The sequence below is a fragment of the Narcine bancroftii genome, chromosome 13 (genome assembly GCF_036971445.1).
Source record: "Narcine bancroftii isolate sNarBan1 chromosome 13, sNarBan1.hap1, whole genome shotgun sequence".
In the NCBI taxonomy this organism is placed as follows: domain Eukaryota; kingdom Metazoa; phylum Chordata; class Chondrichthyes; order Torpediniformes; family Narcinidae; genus Narcine; species Narcine bancroftii.
The window spans coordinates 67400253-67418265 of NC_091481.1; the positions used below are offsets into that span (position 1 = coordinate 67400253).

The 18013-nt window shown below is 38.9% G+C and overlaps 1 protein-coding gene across 6 annotated transcripts in view; it reads left to right on the forward strand.

Annotated features, from left to right (window-relative positions):
* The window catches only part of LOC138748560 (transcription intermediary factor 1-beta-like), a 117600-nt gene that overhangs the window by 8127 nt on the left and 91460 nt on the right, over positions 1-18013 (forward strand). For 5 of the 6 annotated variants that reach the window (XM_069908968.1, XM_069908970.1, XM_069908972.1 and 2 more), the window contains exon 2: positions 5046-5161. In XM_069908968.1, coding sequence (XP_069765069.1) covers positions 5046-5161 — 116 coding nt within the window. The remainder of the gene's footprint in view (positions 1-5045; positions 5162-18013) is intronic. The other variant, XM_069908971.1, reaches the window with a different exon arrangement.

Consider the following 18013-nt stretch of genomic DNA (forward strand, 5'->3'; position numbering starts at 1 on the left):
CTCTGAGGCAGTGAAGGGATGAGTATTCTGTGAATAAATTTTGGCAATGGACATGATGGTTTGGATGGTAGTTATAGTAGCGGGAACATTAGAATAAGTCATCAAGTGAATATGGGATCAGTTTGGTCTGGTGGTGTAGGTTTTCTTGCAAATGATGGAGAGGAGAGTTATGTGCAGTTCATTGGGAGGGGTTTGGGAGTGCACCGAGAATGGAAGATTGAATATCTGTAACCAGAGCTGGGGGTCTGGCATGTATTGGGTTCATTGGGGGAAGATGGAATGTAGACCAGAGGTGAAAAGTCCATTTGGTGGAAAGCTGACATTCAGCACTTGGTGGGTGGCAAGCTTGGAATTTGGAATAGTGTTTACACAACTGAGGAAATTTGGTCGAGCCTTCAGGAAAAAAAGGTTTGGAAATCAAGTAACAGGGTGTGAGAAAGGAGTAGCTGCTTTGCCCAGGCTGGACATTGGTTGAATGTGACTACGTAGAGGGAGCCAGTTTGTTATTAACCGGACTCAAATCTGTTGCAGACTATTAGTCAAAATAAGTTGCACAAGAATGGTTCTTTGAGCCTGTTTCTCCAGGCAAGTGCAGGGCAATTGTCATTCAGTGTTATTTAATCATCTGTATATTACACCACTTTGACAGATATCAGAATAAAAATTTATTGTCATGAACATAGTTTGTGGTAGCACCATGTAAGCATTTACATAAACCACCGTACAAAATAAATAAAGCAGTGCAAGAAAAAGGACAAAGTAAGATATTTCTATTGTTTATTTACTTTACGATATCTGTGCCAAATTGACTGTAATTCTGCTGTTTGCACATAATACAGATCACTTTATTTTGCACATTTATATGTCTGTTTAGAACCTTTTAAATTTTTTGAGTACCTAATATTCATTTTTCTTCCTGCTTGAGTTAATGCCATCAGAATTATGTAAATTGTATGTGAGATGCTGGATACATTTCACTGCTTAGATGTTTGATATAATAATTTCCTAGACATTTTTGGCAAGATACCAATGATTGCCAAACCCATCTTGCCTCTGGGATGGCAGTGGTGAGCTGCTGTGTTGATGTGCTACAAGCCTTCTGTTGCAGGAACTCTCACTGCATTGGGTGGGGAGTTCCAGGATTTGGGCCTCAGATCAGGATGATTGTTGGACAGAAGCAGTTTGTTTTATTCCATCCAAATCTGTGTTGGCTGGAATTGTAAATAACTTGTAAGGACTGACCTCATTTATGGATAATCCAGTGGATGAATATGTTTTGCTAAGAGGTGTTTGGACAGCTCAACGGATTGAGTTATTAAGCTAATGAGAAAAGAAAGAACCACTGCTGTGTTTGAGGCAACATTCATGTCCAAAAGTGCTTTCCAGTCTCAGATTTCAGATTTATTGTCAGAGTACATACATGACATCACATACAACGCTGAGATTCTTTTCCTGCAGGCAGCTCCTTTGAAACCAGTTGCTTTAGTTATGTAAACAGCCAAATGAAGTATGCTATGCAGGCGTACTGCAATCTTCTCATATTGTGATATTGATTAGATAATCTGAATAAGTACTGTAGAATGATTGATAAGTGATGGGACAGATCAGTAATTACTGATCAGATCGGTAGTACAGGTGCTTAACCTTTTATCTGGGATCGTCGGATCCAGACACCTGTCATTTTTTTGATTCTTCCAGATTTTGGAATCCTTTTAAGCAAATGCCTTGCTTCTTTCCCACCCCTCCGTCTAACTCCTGATACGGGTCTCCAGCTGCTTGGGGGATTATGAGTACGGAAGATGGCCATTGCTCCTGCGTTAAGCCTGCTTCTCTCCCACTGCTGAGGGCCTAGAGTCACCTTTCTACCATGCAAGAGAGGATGCCCATGGGGGCAGGGACAGGGGACTGGGTGGGGGTGGTCTCTCTCTGAAAACGGAGAATATTTGCACCCCTCTTTAAAACAGTTCTATTTCATTCAACTTACGCCCACCTCAAACATCCAGCCTCTGAAATCACCACAACTCAACCATTTAGTGTAAATGACCTCCTGTGTTAACAATAGTTTTGGCGGTAAGTATATTAATTTATTATGGAAAATTAACATAACGTGTGTAAAAACCTATATTTAATGAGCAGATTTCATCTGGAAAAAGAGCTAGTTTTTTGCCAGTTGCCGGTGTTCGGAATCCTGGATAAAAGGTTAGGCATCTGTATTACTGTCCTGCTTTTCAAAATGGTGCCTTGTAGCCACTGGAGAGGGAAGACTGGCTTTCTCATCTAGTCTGGTGGTCCCTCACTTCTGCATAATCTAAATTCCGTGCTTTTTTTGGAGTGGGGACTGGACTAGTTTGTTTTTTTTGCCTCAGAATGCTACCATCTGAACCACACTGAAAGCTTCCTAGACAACTGAATTGACCAATATCATTCAATTGAATTCCTTAGTCCTATTCATTGAATTGAAAAAGTAGGTGGGGGAGGGGTAGAACAAGCATACAGGAACAATGCAATCATCAGGAGTCTTGCATTGAAGCCTGCGAGAGCTCCATCGCACAATGGTAATAGCATGGCACACAAAAAAGTAATTTTAATATTCAATCTCCAATCATGGTTCAAAGCTGTAGAGAAAATTTCCATGGATGTGATTACATTTTTGTTCATTGTTCTAATGTGACATATTAATTCACCATTGTGCTCTGCTGCCATGAATAATATTGATTATGCCGTCATCAATAACTGAGATGACGGTTTATTGTCCCAAAATCGTACAATGCAATGAAATTCTTACTGCAGATGCACAGGTACGTGAAGTAATAAACAATAAATTTGCCAAGAGAGAAAAGGAAAATGCAAAATATAAAAGGATGGGAAATATTCACAGTTGCAGTTGGTGCAATAAAAACATCATGTTACAATTGTGCAGACAGATCTTTTGTCTTGTAGTAGTGTTCTGGGTAGGCTTGTACAGGAAGAGACAGAAAACTGTTCTTTGAACTTTGAGGTGCTGGATTTCAAGCTTCTGTATCTTCTCTCTGCTGAAAAGAAGAAAATCTGCATGTAAAAACAATGTTGGAGAAGCTCAGCAGGTCAGCTTTACATAGCAAAGATAAAAGATACCTAGCCAGCTTTTCAGGCTTGAGCCCTTCATCAGGGTGTGGGGGAAAAAAAGTCATCCGGCGTCTGAACAAAATTTTGCTCAAGTCATTGGTAATGTATCTATATTTGCTAAATAAAAATACACTGGGTTGATTGGGCAATGGAGTTCAACAGTTGAAGACTAAGGGGGAGATGTCATCGTCAGAGGGAGCTGAGTCAGAGTGATAAGGCTTTAGCTCATCAGGCTTCAGCGAGAACATGCAAGAGGAGAGAAATAGTTGGAGTTGAAGTCAGAAAGGGCCACTTTAATTCAAGGGACAAAAAGGGTTCAGCAGGTAGTCACGGATAAGCGCAAACTTTTTAGATTTTTTTTCATCTAATTATAGACTGTGGGAATGGTAGCCAAGGCAGGGGAATGCTCCTGTTACAAAATGTCAGGGAAACCAGAAATACATTCAGCTGCAGCTCCTACAGGCCAAATTAAGGAATTGAAGCTGGAGTTAGATGAACTCGGCATCATTCTGGAGGCAGAGGGGGTGATAGAAAGGAGTTACAGGGACACTAGGGGGCAGGAGAAGGGTAGATGGGTGACAGTCAGGAGAGGGAACAGGCAGGCAGTTCAGGGCACCCCTCTGGCTGTCCTCAATAACAAGTATACCATTTTGGATACTGTTGGGGGACAACCCATTGGGGACAAGCCACAAAGGTCAGGTCTCTGGTACAGAGTCTGGTCCTGTGGCTAAGAAGGGAAGGGAGGAAAAGAGGCGAGGTGTAGTGATAGGGAATTCCATGGTTAAGGGGGCAGATAAGAGATTCTATGAAAGAGATCGAGTATCCTAGATGGAATGTTGCCTCCCTGGTGCCAGGGTCTGAGATATTTTGGATTGAGTTCACAGCCTTCTCAGAAGGGAGAGTAATCAGCCATGTAGGGACCAATGTCATGGGTAGGAAGGGTGAGGGGGTCCTGCAAGGAGAGTTCAGGGAATTAGGTGCTAGGTTGAAGGACAGGACCTCCAGGCTTGTGATCTCAGGATTGCTACCTGTGCCACATGCTAATGAGGTTAGAGGATAATGCATCTTAACACGTGGCTAAAGACATAGTGCAGGAGGGATGGCTTCAGGTTTCCGGATCATTGGGCTCTCTCCCAGGGAAGGTGGCACCTGTTCTGACAAGATGGTTTGATCTGAACTGGAAAGGGACTCATTTCCTTGCGGGAAGGTTTGCTAATCCTGCTCATGTGACTTGCAAACCCCCCCACCCTCTCCAGCAAACAACAGGAGTTCTTCCTTCTGCTCAAGTCAACCCAAGATTGACCTTTCTGGGCACTCTGCAGAAAGATAACTTGTAGTCATCCATCCCGGCTCCAGTTCAAAACATTTTATGACGTACGTCAATTAACACCTACTCGTGAAAGGTGCTGACATTCTCCATAGATCTTCAATATTTCTTCACCCTTTCAAATAAGATCTGTTTTAAAATGTGTGTATGTTCGTGACCTACTCTAAATCGTATAAATTCTCCCCAAATATCAATATTGATACACTGAATCTTAGTAGAATGAGGGGGAGGGGGAGGTTTGATAGAGATATTTAGAGGGGGATAGACCGATAGGTGAGATACAAGCTGGACGACATGGGTTAAGGGTGTAAGGGAAAAGATCGTGGTGGGAGTGTGGAATGAGCTGCCAGCTGAAGAGGTGACAACAGCCTCAATTAATGTTTCAGAAGAATTTGAATGATAAGGGTATTGAAGGCTATGGACTGATTGCTGGTCAGTGGGACTAGGCAGAAAAATGATTCAGCACAGACTAGAAGGGCCAAAGAGGCCTGTTTCTGTGCATTAATGTTCCACGGGTGTAATTGGGTGGCACTGACTCGCAGTCCGAAAGGACCTGTTACCATCCTGTATGTCTAAATTTTTTTTAAAAAGTCTCTCTCTCTCTCCCTTTCAGGGATGATTTGCTGTCCTGTGTGCAAACAACAATGTTACATGAAGGATATCATAGAAAACTACTTCCTAAGGGATACTGGTGATTTGGACACCGACTCAAACAAGAAGGTTAGCCAGGTAGTATTTACGTCATTAGTTTGGTCTTATTTATTTGTATTTTAAAGTACAACTTCTACTGTCCTATGATTCTAACGTTTGTTGGGATTGATATTTGCTGTGGATGATGCAGACTGAAATTGAACATGTCCTGCGTATGATTTGTACAGTGACGATTGCAAATTCCTTTAAACCTGACTTTTTTTTTCCTCTCAAGTGAAAAGAGTTGATCGTGAAAGTCTGCAGATGCTGTGGTTGCAGTAATAACACACAAATGCCGGAGGAACTTCGAGGTACCTTTGAAGAAGGGCTCAGGCTCAAAATGTTGGTTACATATCATATCAAGGCCTGTTAGGTTCCTCCAGCATTTCTGTGTTTTCACTACAATCATACATCTGCAGACTTCTGTCTTTCACTCTTTTTCAAATAGCCCCACCCTGAATATTTCTGATCTGATTGTTTAAAAGAAAGCTTTACTTCACATCATATCTTGCGGGGATTGATGCTAGTAGAAGAGAGTATGCTCACATTCCTCTTTAACTTGTATTAAGACATGGGTGTATGAATCATACATATAAATTAGTATGTGAAAAATCTGGGGGGGGGGGGTTCTTCTGGAACCCACCAATATTTTTGCCTCTTGTTTACTCAGTCAGCACTGATTATTCATCATTTGAGGGCTTGCAGAAGTAAAGTCAACATTTGCAACAAAATACCTGATGACAGACCATTTAACTATCTGCCCTGACCCCTTTTCATCTGCTGAGTATTTTCAGATCAGGGAATTCAGAAATGTACAGAAAGCCCAGGTTCAACCCCTGGAAGGCCAGTCCAATGCCAAAAGACAATTCTGGGGCAAGATGGAGTCTCCAATGGACACACTGCAGCTGCGAGGCAGGGCTTGCCTGCCATCGTGTACGAAAAGGCGAGACCCCTCTCTTCCAGATGAGCTCTCAGTATCTTGCGTGTATGCTTCAAAAGTGAAAACAATTATGCCACCTTCTGAGCCCCCACAGCTCCTGGCAATTCTGTTCTCCCAGTTTCTGAGGCCGACATGGAGGAAAAAAAACCTTCAGGAAGGAGCGAATCAACGGGCTGGAGTTTTGGCGGACATTTTCAAACTCTTGCTGCTGCAGTTTGAGGTCCCAACCTGCTTCCAAGGGACATTCATTATACTGGTACCCAAAGTTGCTTGCCTTGACAACTTTCAGCTGGTGGCACTTGCATCCACGGCGATTAACTGATTTGAGGGGTCATGAATCAAATAAATTCCTTTCTCAGTATACACTATAGTTCGCCTATTGTCGCAATAGGTTAACAGCAGGTACCAATTTGTTGCCCCGTCACTCTGTGTTGGATTACCTGGACCACAAAAACACCTATGTCAGGCTGTCATTCGTTGATGACAGCTCAGTGTTCACCACCATTGTACCAGCAAAACTTGTGATCAAATTAAGCCATCTTGGGCTCTGTCCTCCTTCTGCAACTGGATCCTCAACTTCCTCATAGGCAGACCCCAGTCACTGAAAATTGGCAAAGTTACCTCCTCATCAACACGAACACCTCAAAGCTCAATGCTTAGTACCCTGCTTTATTTCCTATACGCTCATGAATACGTAACCAAGTTTAACTCCACTGCAATAGATGAATTTGTTGAGAATACTGTTTTTAGGAAATGAGCTAGAATTTGCCTATGACGCCGCAGTCATCAGGAGAATCAGACAGCAATGAGGAAGTGTACAAAAGTGAAATAGATCAGCTGGTTGCACTCAACATTAGCAAAACTAAGGAACTGATTGTCGATTTCAGGAGGGAGAAATCAGGAGAATCAGGGAGAAACCAGTCCTTATCGAGGGGGTCAGCAGTGAAAGGGTCAAGAACTTCATTCCTGGCTGTCAGCATCTCTGAAGATCTATCCTGGGGCCAACATGCTGATGCATTCACGAAGAAGGCTCGCCAATAGCTGTACTTCATGGTGAGTTTGAGGAGATTTCGTGTATCACCAAAGACTCTTGCAAATTGTACCATGGAGAACATTCTGACTGGATGCATCACTGTCTGGTGCTAATGTGCACAAGACAGGAAAAGATTGCAGAGTTGTGAACTTGGCCAGTGCCATCATTGGGCAGCAGCATTCACTTCATTAAGGACATCTACAAGAGGTGGCGTCTCAAGAAACAGTCTCTATCGTCAAGGACCCCCACCACCCAGGCCATGCCCTCTTCTCACGGGAAGGAGGTACAGGAGTCTGAAGATGAATGCCCACGATACAACAACAGCTGCTTCTCCGCTGTCAGATTTCAGAACAGACAATGAACCAGAAACACTACCTCACATTTTCTTTTGCATTAATTTTTTAAAAATGTAATTAATTGCAATTTTTAACTATAATGCTACTTGGAGATTGTTATTCTCGCACCACATAACCAGATTCTCAATCTTGCCTCAACATTACCAAGACCAAGGAGCTTATTGTGGATGTGAGGAAGGGGAGATAGAGGAACCTCGTTCCTGTCTGCACAAATGGAGGAGGAGAGTTCCTGGGAGCACTTATTGGAGGACCTATCTTGAAGCCAACTCATCAAGTTCACTGTGAAGGGACATCATTGGCTGATTACTGTAACAAATTTGTGCAGATGGACAGTGGAAAGTAGACTGACCGGTTGCAGCAGGGCCTGATTTAGTCATTCACAGACTCCAAATTTCCATCCATTAAAGAGATCTGTGTGATGGCCCCCCATCACCTTGGTCACAATCTCTTTTTGCTGCTATCTTTGGGAAGAAGGGGCAAAAGTCTACACCAGCATCTCTGGATTCAAGAACAGTTACTTTCCAACAGCTATCAGACTTTTGAGCCTCTCCTTGCTCTAGTGATCATGGACTGTGCCAGCATTGCAGAAGAATGGTTTTCACTATTGTCTTTATCTCTTTAAAGTGTTTGCTATTTGAGTCTTTGTTTTTAAACAAAGCGCCTGTTTGAATGAAGCTGATATGAACTTTGGTATGTATATTGTGTATGGTGTTACATATATTTTAATAAAGTTACTGTTGGGGTTCAGAACAGAGAAACTCACGTACAGAATAGCAAGCTTTTTTTTTAGCAGATGCAAAGGCCCCAAAAGAAGGCCATAAAACCTAGAGTTATTGTTCTCAATTGAAAAGACTGACATTGGAATGTTTACTCTAAGAGACCCCTGCCAGATGAAAGGATTTTGGGAAATTGAAACCTAAAAACCATGGATTGCTTATGTCATGTGATTAAAGACATTTGGTAGAAAGCATTTTTAGGTTTCAACCAGAGATTTACAAAAAGAATTAAAGTGACTTTCACAAAAGATGGTCACTTTGGCTGTTTCTCTTTGTCAAGAGAACAGTGATGCTGTGGCCATTGTAATGGTCATTTTTGACTGACCCTTATCTGGGTAAAGAAAACAAAATCATGGTTACATTTGGATTGTGATTTTGTTTAACCCTTGCCTGAGTTCATGGAAACATCGCCTCGAAAAGTCACGACCCATAACCTCTAAGCAAGAAGAGGGTGGAATTGTGTCAAATCACTCGTAGAAACAACATTTCTATGAAAGCAACTTGACAAGAATATGCAAGTTTGAGAAGCCTGATGACACAGTGTCTCTCCTGAATAATTACTTCTGAACATCAGTTTAAAGATCTAGTTTCAACCCAAGATATCGAAGACTGAACTTCGAAATTGTGCCTAAGCTGTAATAGTTTGAATGATCCACACATGCATACATTTGTGCATAGTTTGGGTTAAGTATAGATTTAAGTAAGGTTAAGTAAGTAATAATGAAAATTATTGTTTTAAGCTACCATTGTTTTGATGAATTTCTATTGCTTGTCTATGACGTAGCAATGGCAATAAACTCATTACTAATTATGATTATCACTTCAATATTTTATTTCAGATTTCCATTGTCTGCAGCATTTTGTAACGTAACCTGTTCTTTGCTGTGGATGATATATGACTGTGCACAAGCTCGCTCTTGCGTTTCTACACTTCAGACGTAAAGCATCTTGAGCTGTCTCAGAGTACAGGGAATCTGAATGAATGCAAGTTTTAATTCCAAGAAGGTTGGAATTGAGAAAGGCAGCATTGGGAGTGACCAAAATTGTGGGGGGAAAATGGTGGAATTCTTTCTTCAACACTGTAATTTTTGGCCTATTATTTGATTGCCACTTGCTTGCTAAAAATACTTAAAATTTCCATACTTGCAGCTTTAGTAGATTTGGTCCAGTGAAGAATGGGTCTCAGTAACCTATAGTTGGTTTAGGGAATTGCTTTGGTGACTGGATGTTCTATTCATGCATTAAATTCTTTGGATAAACTTGCCTTGAGTTAGCTTTCCTTGCAAGATCTTACTGTAAATTCCAGACCTTGCTGCAATGTAGTTATTACTCGAAGGCAAGGGCGTAACTCCTCAGTTTTAGTGGGAAGCCAGCTTTTATTATTGTATAAAATTTTCTTGATTTGGTGCTCAACAACAAGTACCAGAATTATTTACCATACACATTTTAAGTGAGGTTCAATTGTGCACTTAAAGTTTCCTCAAGATCATGTTATAACATATTTCCTTGTGCAATAGGGGCATTTGACCCATCAGTGTATGATGGCTCTCAGAGCATTGCCATCAATGCCACTCCCCCATTTCCATTTAATATAGCAGTACTTTTGGAAGTGGGAAGAAACCAGTGCACCCAGGCAAAATCCACAAGTTGACAGAGAGAATTTGCCAATGCCACTCACAATCAGAAGTCACGATTGAATTAAGGACATTGAAGCTGTGACTCAGTGACTCCACTGCTGTGCCACTATGCTTTTCTACAAGGTAACCAAAGATATTGGGGACAACAGCTGCAACATGGAGTTATTCGATCAACTGAACGAAGGCTATTGTCGTGTAAGCACGATGTACAGATGCACTGAAATTCTTACCGTGGCGACACAGGTGTACAAAATACTCTTCACAAGCATAAATTTATTGCTGGGGAGAAAATTTAATATAAAAGGCTAAATATTCACACTTGCAGTTAATCTGTATAAAGAAAAATGTTACAAAAGTGCAGGCAGATCTTTGGTGATTATGGACAAGTTTTATGGTTAGGATAGTAAAAGGATGTTCTTAATTGCTGTTGGGAGAAAAGTCTTTAACCTAGAGGTGTCAACTTCAGGCTTCTGTATGTTTGACAACAGCCTGTTAAAGCAGCTCTTGTGTTTTATTTTAAAGTCCTGCAATTGCAGACTCTTGGCCCAGAAAACGGGGAGATTGCCTCTCCCCACCCCTGACTCACCCCCATTGGAGAAGCAGAGGAAACTGCCCAGCAGGATGGTGAGCACGTCAGCAGACCAGTGAGAGCGCAGCAGCTGAAGAATACACAGGTGATGGGCTGTTGGCAACTTGAGGAGGTGAGGAACCCACACAGGCTGCTGGTGACTGCGGTTTAAAGATGTACCAGGCTGCACACTGCTGGAGATTGGCTTAAGGGGTACAAAGTATTGGAAATATTGGATGCGAGAGGGTGTCGAGGGCACTGAAGGCTTCCTGATCTGGAGCTCAGGTTGCTGATATTTTGAACTGAAAGCTGTGTGATTGCAGGAATGTTTCAAGCGAATCCATGGACATTCAGACTCTGATTGTAAGTGGTGCTGGGCAAATTCTGCTGATGATGAATCTTTGTCTGCCTTATGACAGACGAAAGTCAATTTTCTTTCTTTCTTTCTTTTTCAATCTTTATTATTATTATAATTTATAAACACATACAGTTCAAAGAGATATTAAAAAAATACATAGTAAGTAATGAATTAATACAGAGATATTAAACAATAATATTACAGAATAAAAATATATCATAAAAGAAAAATTTTTGATCAGTTTAGGGTGTGAACTATCTCTAAAAAAAAAAGATATAATTAATAACAATATATGAAAAAAGAGAAAAAAAAACCCCAAAAAAGAAGAAAAAACAAATCTGAATTTAAAAAAAACTTTAAAAAAAAAACCTACAGATATAGCTAAACCACGCCGATCACTCCAATCTCATCTTACAGCCCAATTATCATACATAATCATAGAAAGAAAACAGAGCCAGATCAACTCACCACAAATGAAAATATTGAATAAATGGTTGAAAGTCAATTTTGTGTAATATTACAATTGCTTATTCAGGTGCCTTTCAGTTCAGCGTGGGCGATCATGTCTCCATCCGTCGCGATCTCTGACCCTCCGAATTGTAGTTGTTGCCTCCTTCAGTGAAGGCTCCATCTTTGAGCTGAGACCATAGTTGATGTTGAGTTCATGATTATACAAGGGAAAAAATACTGAAGCGGCTTACCGTTGCCTTTTCAGTTGCAATGTCCATACAGGATATTGATCAGCAAATTCATCCGCCCAGCATTTTTAGTTTTACATCATAATTTCCAATTTGTAGAATCTGTTTGTAAAAGCCATCCACCATCTGCAATTCATGACTTCACATGATTAAAAGACTAAACAGGCACTACACCTTGCCCGAGGGTGAGCTGTAGGCTGTCGGACAGAAGGAGCTGAATACTCGGTGTTCCCCAACCAGAAGCCCTGGATGAATCAGAGAATTCGCAAGGTGCTGAAGGTGAGAACAAGGACATTAAAGGTCGGGGATTGAGTTCTTTATAAAAAATCCAGGCACGACCTGCAGAAGGCCATCTCTAAAGCAAAGTGGCCATTCCAGAGGAAGCTAGAGACAGATACATGCCAGCTGTGGCAGGGAGTGCAGGCCATTAGACAAACACTATAGATGGCTGTGAAGCCTCACCTCCCAATGATTTGAACACCTTCAATGCTCGCTTTGAGAAGAAGAACCAAACTGTACCTACTAGAATCCCTGAAAAGGCTCAGGACCCTGTGATATCTGTCTCGGAGGGCAATGTCAGAACTTCAAGAGGTTGAACCCTTACAAGGCATCAGGTCCTGATGGCGTACCTGGCAGGGTACTGAAAATCTGCACAACCAACAAGCCAGATTGTTCACGGAAATTTTCTTTTTTTTTAATTTTTTTTTCACACTATAAACCACATTGATCAAGATATATACATTTTTCTTTTCAAATATATACAGTGTTGTTTTCTCCCCCCCCTTCCCATCCCACCCTCCCTACCTCCCCTCCCATTCATTTAAACTTCAGAATCTAAGATACATTAAACCCGTCAAACAATGTTGTCACTCAATAAAAATAAACAAGAAGTTCCACTGAGTCAATTCTTTTCATTTCCTTCTCCTTCTGTCATTTTAGGTGGTAGATGTCCCCAGTAGGTTTTCTCTATTATGTTTCATGTATGGCTCCCATATTTGTTCAAACTTTGTAATATTATTTCTTAAATTATATGTTATTTTTTCTAATGGAATACATTTATTCATTTCTATATACCATTGTTGTATTCTCAAGTTATCTTCTAATTTCCAGGCTGACATAATACATTTTTTTGCTACAGCTAGGGCTATCCTAACAAATTTTTTTTGTCACCATCCAAATCAAGTCCAAATTCTTTGTTTTTTATGTTACTTAACAGGAAGATCTCTGGGTTTTTTGGTATATTGCTTTTTGTGATTTTATTTAATATCTGGTTTAGATCTTCCCAAAATTTTTTCACTTTCTCACATGTCCAAATTGCATGAATTGTTGTTGCCGTTTCCTTTTTACAGCAAAAACATCTGTCAGGTACTGTTGGGTCCCATTTATTTAACTTTTGAGGTGTAATGTCTAGCCTGTGTATCCAGTTATATTGTATCATACGTAACCTCGTGTTTATTATATTTCTCATAGTTCCAGAGCATAACTTCTCCCATGCTTCCTTCTTTATCTTTATGTTTAAATCTTGTTCCCATTTTTGTTTAGTTTTACCATTTGTTTCCTCATTCTCCTTTTCTTGCAGTTTAATATACATATTTGTTATAAATATTTTGATTATCATTGTGTCTGTAGTCACATATTCAAAATTACTTCCCTCTGGTAACCTCAGACTGCTTCCCAATTTGTCCTTCAAGTAGGATTTCAGTTGGTAGTATGCCAACACTGTATTTTGAGTTATATTATATTTATCCTTCATTTGTTCAAAGGATAGTAATTTATTTCCTGAAAAGCAATTTTCTATTCTTTTGATCCCTTTTTTCTCCCATTCAATAAAGGAAAGGTTATCTATTGTAAAAGGTATTAACTTATTTTGCGTCAGTATTAGTTTTGGTAATTAGTAAATTTGTTTTATTCCTTTCTACATGAATCTTCTTCCAAATATTGAGCAGATGATGTAATACTGGAGAATTCCTACGTTGTACCAATTTTTCATCCCATTTATATAATATATGTTCAGGTATCTTCTCCCCTATTTTATTTAGTTCTAATCTAGTCCAATCTGGCTTTTCCCTTGTTTGATAAAAATCTGATAGGTATCTTAATTGTGCGGCTCTATAATAATTTTTAAAGTTTGGCAGTTGTAAGCCTCCTTGTTTATACCATTCTGTTAATTTATCTAGTGCTATCCTCGTTTTCCCCACTTTCCAAAAAAATTTCCTTATTGTTTTCTTTAACTCCTTGAAGAATTTCTCCGTCAAGTGTATTGGCAATGCCTGAAATAGGTATTGTATCCTTGGGAAAATGTTCATTTTAATACAGTTTATCCTTCCTATTAGTGTAAGTGGTAAGTCTTTCCAATGCTCTAAGTCGTCCTGTAATTTTTTCATTAGTGGATAATAATTGAGTTTATATAGATGGCTGAGGTTTTTATTTATTTGTATACCTAGGTATCGTATTGCTTGCATTTGCCATCTGAATGGTGATTCTTTCTTAAATTTTGAGAAATCCGCATTATTCATTGGCATTGCTTCACTTTTATTTGCGTTAATCCTGTAACCCGACACTTCTCCATATTCCTTCAATTTCTTATGTAATTCTTTTATTGATATTTTTAGTTCTGTTAAGTATACTATAACGTTATATGCAAATAAACTGATTTTATATTCCTTGTCTTTTATTTTTATCCCTTTTATTTTGTTTTCTGTTCTTATCAATTCTGCTAGTGGTTCTATAGCTAACGCAAACAATAAGGGTGATAGTGGGCATCCTTGCCTTGTTGATCTGCTTAAGTTAAATTGCTTTGATATATATCCATTTACTGTCACTTTCGCCAATGGCCCCTTATATAATGCTTTAATCCAATTAATATACTTCTCTGGTAAACTGAATTTTTGTAATACTTTGAATTAATAATTCCATTCTACTCTGTCGAAGGCCTTCTCTGCGTTTAAAGCAACTGCTACTGTTGGAGCTTTATTCCCTTCTACTGCATGAATTAAGTTAATAAATTTACAAATATTGTCTGTTGTTCGTCTTTTTTTAATAAATCCAGTTTGGTCTAGATTTACTATTTTTGGTACATAGTCGGCTAATCTGTTTGCTAATAGTTTAGCTATTATCTTATAATCTGTGTTAAGTAAAGATATTGGTCTATATGACGCTGGTGCGAGTGGATCTTTCCCTGTCTTTGGTATTACTGTAATTATTGCTGTTTTGCATGAACCTGGTAAGCTCTGTGTTTTATCAATCTGGTTGATTACTTCCAGGAGGGGAGAAATTAATAAATCTTTAAATGGTTTATAGAATTCTATTGGGAATCCATCCTCTCCTGGTATTTTATCGTTCGGTAGATTATTTATTATCTCCTGTATTTATTCTATTTCAAATGGTTTTGTTAATTTATTTTGTTCCTCTATTTGTAATTTTGGTAGTTCAATTTTAATTAAAAATTCATCTATTTTGTCTTCTTTCCCTTCGTTTTCAGTTTGGTATAATTGTTCGTAGAATTCTTTGAAGTTTTCATTAATCTCCGTTGGATTATATGTGATTTGTTTGTCTTTTTTCCTTGATGCCAATACCATTCTCTTAGTTTGTTCTGTCTTAAGCTGCCATGCTAGAATTTTGTGCGTTTTTTCTCCTAGTTCATAATATTTCTGTTTTGTCTTCATTATGTTCTTCTCCACCTTATATGTTTGTAGTGTTTCATATTTTATTTTTTTATCTGCCAATTCTCTTCTTTTAGTTGTGTCTTCTTTCATTGCTAATTCTTTTTCTATATTTGCTGTTTCCCTTTCCAACGGCTGTTTCCCGATTGTAGTCCTTCTTCATCTTGGTTACATAACTTATTATTTGCCCTCTGATGAACGCTTTCATTGCGTCCCATAGTATAAACTTATCTTTCACTGATTCCGTACTTATTTCAAAGTACATTTTAATTTGTCTTTCAATTAATTCTCTAAAATCCTGCCTTTTAAGTAGCATGGAGTTTAATCTCCATCTATACATTCTTGGAGGGATGTCCTCTAACTCTATTGTCAATATCAGGGGTGAGTTGTCCGACAATATTCTAGCTTTATATTCTGTTTTTCTTACTCTGTCTTACATACGAGCTGATAACAGGAATAGGTCTATTCTTGAGTGTTTTATGTCTACCTGAATAATATGAATATTCCTTTTCCTTTGGGTGTTGTTTCCTCCATATATCTAAAAGTTGCATTTCTTGCATCGACTTATTTATAAATTTGGTTACTTTGTTCTTTCTGTTAATTTTTTTCCCAGTTTTATCCATGTTTGAATCCAAATTAAGGTTGAAATCCCCTCCTATTAGTATGTTCCCTTGCGTGTCTGCTATCTTCAAAAAAATATCTTGCATAAATTTTTGATCTTCTTCGTTAGGTGAATATACATTGAGTAAATTCCAAAACTCCAAATATATCTGACATTTTATCATTACATATCTCCCTGCTGGATCTATTATTTCCTCCTATTTTAATTGGTACATTTTTATTGATTAATATAGCTACTCCTCTAGCTTTTGAATTATATGACGCTGCTGTTACGTGTCCTACCCAATCTCTCTTTAATTTCTTGTGCTTCATTTCAGTTAAATGTGTTTCTTGCACGAATGCTATATCAATTTTTTCTTTTTTCAGTAAATTTAGCAGTTTCTTCCTTTTGATTTGGTTTTGTATTCCGTTAATATTTAAAGTCATATAGTTCAATGTAGCCATTTCATACTTTGTTTATCTTTCCTTTCCGTTTCCTCATCATCACCTTTCCTTCTTATCCATTTCTGCTTTCTTGTTTTGAACACTTTATAAGACAACATTTCTAAAACATCAAACATTTCCCTTATTCTCCTATCTAAAATTTATTTAACCCCACTATCCCCTCCTCTTCATGAGTTGCCCTTTATCCCTTGTCGGGCAACCACATCTCCCCTCTCCATTTGGATTTGCAAATTCACTCGCAAGCGTCAACTGATTTCGCAGTGACCGTAACTCCTCCCCACCCAGCCCCCCCCAGAAAAGATTTCAATTTTCATATATAACAAAGGTCACTCTCTTAATTCCCTCCTTACTTCCTCTCTTCCCTTTCTTTCCCTTATTAATTCTTATCTATACTATATATTTTCCTTCAAACACGGATACACTCATGTACACACATATATACATACACACACACACACACATATATATATATATACCCATATACACACATACATATAGTTCGTGGTCATTTTTACTCTCATTACATGTCTTCATCTCTCTGTCTGTTTTGTAGTTGTTCTGCAAATTTTCGTGCTTCCTCCGGATCCGAGAATAGTCTGTTTTGCTGCCCTGGAATAACTATTTTAAGTACCGCTGGGTACTTTAGCATAAATTTATATCCTTTTTTCCATTGGATCGCTTTTGCTGTATTAAACTCCTTTCTCTTCTTCAGGAGTTCAAAACTTATGTCTGGATAGAAAACATTTTTTTGACCTTTGTATTCCAGTGGCTTTTTGTCTTCTCTTATTTTCTTCATTGCTTTCTCCAATATATTTTCTCTCGTTGTATATCTTAGGAATTTTACTAAAATGGATCTTGGTTTTTGTTGTGGCTGTGGTTTAGGGGCTAGTGTTCTATGTGCCCTTTCTATTTCCATTTCTTCCTGTAATTCTGGTCTTCCTAGGACCCTGGGGATCCAATCTTTTATAAATTCTCTCATATTCTTGCCTTCTTCATCTTCCTTAAGGCCCACTATCTTTATATTATTTCTTCTATTATAATTTTCCATTATATCTATCTTCTGAGCTAACAGCTCTTGTGTCTCTTTAACTTTTTTATTAGATTCTTCTAATTTCATTTTTAAGTCCTTTACTTCCATTTCTACGGCTGTTTCTCATTCTTCCACCTTGTCCACTCTTTTTCCTATATCTGACATGACCATCTATATTCTATTAATTTTTCTGCTGCACTTTTAATTCTTCTTTTTATTTCACTAAATTCTTGTGATTGCCATTCTTTTACTGATTCCATATATTCTTTAAAAAAAAATCCATTGTCTTGCCTTTCCCTTCTTCCATTTCTCTATGTTCTTCTTCTTCTTCCTCTGGGTTGGTCATCTGTTGTTTCCTTGTTTTCTTTTTACTCTCTTCTTTCTTGTTCTCGTTGCTTTCTATGTTCTCTTCCTGTTGTTGTGTTGCAGCTGTCATCCTCAGCTGTGGAGATCGACTCCTCAGCTGGTCCCCCCTCCTGTCAGTGTTTTTTTTTCATGCGCATCGTGCATGCACGGTTGCGCACTCTTACTTGGTTCCGCGAGCCATTTTTGTAGTCCCGAGCTCTGGACTTCTCTCTCCACGGCGGGCCTCCTCGGACAGGTAAGGCCTTCACCTTCTTCTTCCGACGTTCTTTCTTCTTCTCTTCTTCCCATTGCTTTCGACTTTTCTTTCATCGGAGAGGGCTGGAGTTCCCTGACCGGCCACTACTCCATCACGTGACTCCTGTCTTCACGGAAATTTTCAACGTCATTGCGGCAGTCGGATGT